Source organism: Budorcas taxicolor, chromosome X (genome assembly GCF_023091745.1).
Source record: "Budorcas taxicolor isolate Tak-1 chromosome X, Takin1.1, whole genome shotgun sequence".
NCBI classification, from domain to species: Eukaryota; Metazoa; Chordata; class Mammalia; order Artiodactyla; family Bovidae; genus Budorcas; species Budorcas taxicolor.
This window is the reverse complement of record NC_068935.1, coordinates 83,960,382-83,964,984: the sequence shown is the minus strand read 5'-3', so window position 1 is coordinate 83,964,984 and position 4,603 is coordinate 83,960,382. Positions and strand designations below refer to the sequence as shown.

General features: G+C 46.5%; 1 protein-coding gene across 1 annotated transcript; it reads left to right on the top strand.

Annotated features, from left to right (window-relative positions):
* The first annotated feature begins 937 nt into the window (after positions 1–937).
* Positions 938–3,838, top strand: LOC128070371 (mitogen-activated protein kinase kinase kinase 13-like). Its single transcript, XM_052663690.1, is given in 1 exon segment — positions 938–3,838. A coding segment is annotated over 1 exon segment (2,901 nt).
* The last annotated feature ends 765 nt before the right edge of the window (positions 3,839–4,603 follow it).

The following is a 4,603-nucleotide window of genomic DNA, read 5'->3' as shown; positions in this document are numbered from 1 at the left end:
TTTGGTGCAAGTTTGACTTTGCGAAGTGCTTTGGAGCTTCTTCTCAATCCAACCACTGAGCTGGCTATTGCTGCTTACCATATAAAATCAACTTTCCATCACAATCCAATTAGAAATGGTTCATTATTGCATACAACAAGAGAAGATGACACTGCAAAACAATATTTTATTTTTTTAAATTTTTGGTCAGCTCATGAGGCACCCACTTATCAAGCTTTTTCACCTTTCCAATTTGCTTCAAATGACAAATGACCATAGAAAGGCCTTTGGCAACGTCTCATGTAGTTGTAAGAGGATCCATTTTGATGATTGCTCTCAGTTAGCCTTTGTCAAGTTCCAATTGCTGGCCACTATTCTCCTCATCTTCAAAACTCTCATCTCCTTTGCAAAACTTCCTGAACCACCACTGCACTGGACATCGATTAGCCTATCTTGGGGCAAATGAATTGTTGATGTTGCCAGTTGTTTCTGCTGCCTTACAATCTATTTTAAATTCAAATAAGAAAGTCACTAGAATTTGCTTTATGTCTAATATAACTTACCTAGTCTAAAATAAACGTAAAATAAGCAGCAAGTAATGTCATTAACAAAACACATAAAGCACTAAATGTGCATTAAAATGATGTATAACACAACCACACTTATTAAGAAGGTATTCAGGTTGTGGAGGGCGTCGCGATGGGCGGAGCGGGGCGTCCGTGGTCGTCCTGGAACCGTGGATTCCAGTTTTGCAGAACTCTGATATCTGTGGATGCTAATATGGACTTCGTTTAAAAAAATCCATGGACCAGTAAAGGACAAAAACATGATCAGTTTGTATTTTGGCATTCAAATCCTAGCACTTTGGGAAAGGTTCTGAAGCCCCCTCTTACGTTGGAACTCTTCTGTAATGATCCTCTGAGTGTCACCTCAGGACCTCAGGCACACTCATGGCACGATGGCCAACCCTCAGGAGCACCTGAGCTGCTCCTCTTCTCCACATTTACCTTTGAGTGAAAACAAAGCCTTCAATGGACTACAGGATGACCTCGCACCTTTGGGGAGCCACGCTTCCCTCAAGCTTCTTAAGGACCAGCAGGAAAAGGGCATGGTGCAAACTGAGCTAGCTGAGGGCACGAACAGCCCCATCACCACAACAGTGTTGACAAGCATAAGTGAGGATTCCAGGGACCAGTTTGAGAACAGCGTTCTGCAGCTAAGGGAACAAGATGAATCGGAGATGGCCATGTCTCATGGGAACAGCAGCACTGTGGGTGGAGAGGGCACAAGCGGAACTGAAGACATCAAGATTCAGTTCAGCAGGTCAGGCAGCGGCAGTGGTGGGTTTCTTGAAGGACTATTTGGATGCTTAAGGCCTGTATGGAATATCATTGGGAAGGCATATTCCACTGATTACAAATTGCAGCAGCAAGATACTTGGGAAGTGCCATTTCAGGAGATCTCAGAGCTGCAGTGGCTGGGTAGTGGAGCCCAGGGAGCTGTCTTCTTGGGCAAGTTCCGAGCGGAGGAGGTGGCCATCAAGAAAGTGAGAGAACAGAATGAGATGGATATCAAGCATTTGAGGAAGTTGAAGCACCCTAACATCATCGCTTTCAAGGGTGTTTGTACTCAGGCCCCATGTTACTGTATCATCATGGAATACTGTGCCCGTGGACAACTCTCTGAGGTTTTGCGAGCTGGCAGGAAAATCACACCTCGATTGCTAGTAGACTGGTCCACGGGAATTGCAAGTGGAATGAATTATTTGCACCTTCATAAAATTATTCATCGTGATCTCAAATCACCTAATGTTTTAGTGACTCACACAGATGCAGTAAAAATTTCAGATTTTGGTACATCTAAGGAACTCAGTGATAAGAGTACCAAGATGTCCTTCGCTGGCACTGTCGCCTGGATGGCACCAGAAGTGATACGGAATGAACCTGTCTCTGAAAAGGTCAATATATGGTCTTTTGGAGTGGTGCTTTGGGAGCTGCTAACAGGGGAGATTCTGTACAAAGATGTAGACTCTTCAGCCATTATTTGGGGGGTTGGAAGCAATAGCCTACACCTTCCAGTTCCTTCCACTTGCCCTGATGGATTCAAAATCCTTATGAAGCAGACATGGCAGAGTAGACCTTGCAACCGACCTTCTTTTCGGCAGACACTCATGCATTTGGACATCGTGTCTGCAGATGTACTTGCCACCCCACAAGAAACTTACTTCAAGTCTCAGGCTGAATGGAGAGAAGAAGTGAAAAAGCACTTTGAGAAGATTAAGAGTGAAGGAACCTGTATCCACCGATTAGATGAAGAACTTATTCGAAGGCGCAGAGAAGAGCTCAGGCATGCTTTGGATATTCGTGAGCACTAAGAGCGGAAACTTGAGTGGGCTAATAATTTGTACATGGAACTGAGTGCCATCATGCTGCAGCTAGAGATGCGGTAGAAGGAGCTCATCAAACATGAGCAGGCCGTGGAGAAGAAGTATCCTGGAACCTACAAACGACATCCTGTCTGTCCAATAATCCACCCCAATGCCATGGAGAAGCTCATGAAGAGGAAAGGCCTGCCTCACAGACCTGGGATGCAGGCCAAGCGGCCAGATCTGTTGAGATCTGAAGGCATCCCCAGTGTGGAAGTGGCTCCCATGGCATCCCCTTTACCCGGGAGTCCCAAACTGTCCTCCTCCAGCAGCAAGAGCCAATATTGAAGCAAACCATGCCACCGACGTGGGAACAGCTGAGGCAGCCACAGTGACTTTGTGGCCATCTTGAAAAACCAGCCCGCCCAAGAGAATTCACCCCATCCCACTTCCCTCTACTAAGCTGAGCCCCAGTACCCATCTCCCCAGCACCGTAATCCTCTGCAGCAGCAATACCAGCAACCCCCACCTGCCGTGTTGCAGAGTCACCATCCCAGACTCAATATGCACGGACAGGACATTGCCACCTGCGCCAACAACCTGAGGTACTTTGGTCCTGCAGCAGCCCTGTGGAGCCCACTCAGCAACCACTCTCAAAGACAGATGCCTGGCTCTAGCCCTGACCTCATCTCCATGGCCATGGCTGCAGATTGTTGGAGAAGTTCTGAGCCTGACAAGGGCCAGGCTGGCCCCTGGGGCTGTTGTCAGGCTGACCCCTATGACCCCTGCCTCCAGTGCAGGCCAGAACAGCATGGCTCCCTAGACGTCCCCTCGGCCAAGCCGGTGGGGAGGAGCCCCAACCTTTTCAAGCCACCAGCACACAATCCCCTCTTGGAAAATGCCCAGGGTTCTGAGAAAATGGAAGAAAATGAATTCAGCAGTTGTCGGTCTGTGTCATCCCTTGGCGCCTCTCATCACATCACTCCCCCAGTGCTACCTCGCAAAACAAGGCCACTCCAGAAGAGTGGAGATGACTCCTCTGAAGAGGAAGAAGGGGAAGTAGATAGTGAAGTTGAATTTCCACGAAGACAGAGGCCCCATCGCTGTATCAGCAGCTGCCAGTCATATTCCACCTTTAGCTCTGAGAATTTCTCTGTGTCTGATGGCGAGGAAGGAAATACCAGTGACCACTCAAACAGCCCTGATGAGTTAGCAGATAAACTCAAAGATTGCCTGGCAGAGAAGCTTGATGACCTGCTGTCCCAGACGCCAGAGATCCCCATTGAGATATCCTCACATTTGGATGGGCTCTCTGACAAGGAGTGTGCTGTGCACCGCGTGAAAACACAGATGTCTCTGGGCAAGCTGTGTGCGGAGGAACGTGGCTATGAGAATCCTATGCAGTTTGAAGAATCGGACTGTGACTCTTCAGATGGGGAATGTTCTGATGCCACAGTCAGGACCAATAAACACTACAGCTCTGCTACCTGGTAATGAAAGAACACCCACCCTGAAGATCTCATAACTATACTGGCATTTCAAATTCACCCTACCCCCAGACTCTTCCCACTCTCCCCCTGCTTTTTTGTCTGGGAGGAGAGCTGCCCCATCTTTCTTACCCCTAGAAATGAGCTGCAATAACAGGAACATGAGACTTCACAAATCTCTGGAGAAAAATATCCAAATGAAATTAAGTCTCACTGAACATTTCAGTCAAGAATGGCAGGGATATATTTTATTGAATATTCTAGCTACTGTAACGTTGATATTTATTTTTGTTTGACATTTTAACACTTTGTACTGTAAAGAGTGAACTATATATGATAGAGAAAAAGACAATAATTTCTTGCAGAAAAAAAAGAGCAAAAGGAGGAAAGGAAAAAAAGTGAAATTTAGGAGCAACATCCTTGGGAGCTTGTGGGACCAGGAGGTATTATTGCTACTTGAACAGGGGACCAGTTCTTTTGGCTGTAAGTGACTGAAGAAGAGCCAAAGCAAGACATAATGAGCATTTTAGAAAACAAAGAGCAGCAGAAGAAAAGCAATTCCAGGGAACTTGTAAAAGACCACACTAAACTCAACCAGCTTGTCCAGATGGGAGATGCAAAGACCTAGAAAAGTTTGGTGACCAGCTACTGGTATCCAAGGTCTTTGAGGGCATGTATTCAAAACTGTGTATGTGGAAGCTGATCTCATTTTTAAAGTTTAAGCAGCATTTGGTAGTGAGACTTACAGGTAGTGTCCAACCTTGTCCTTGAC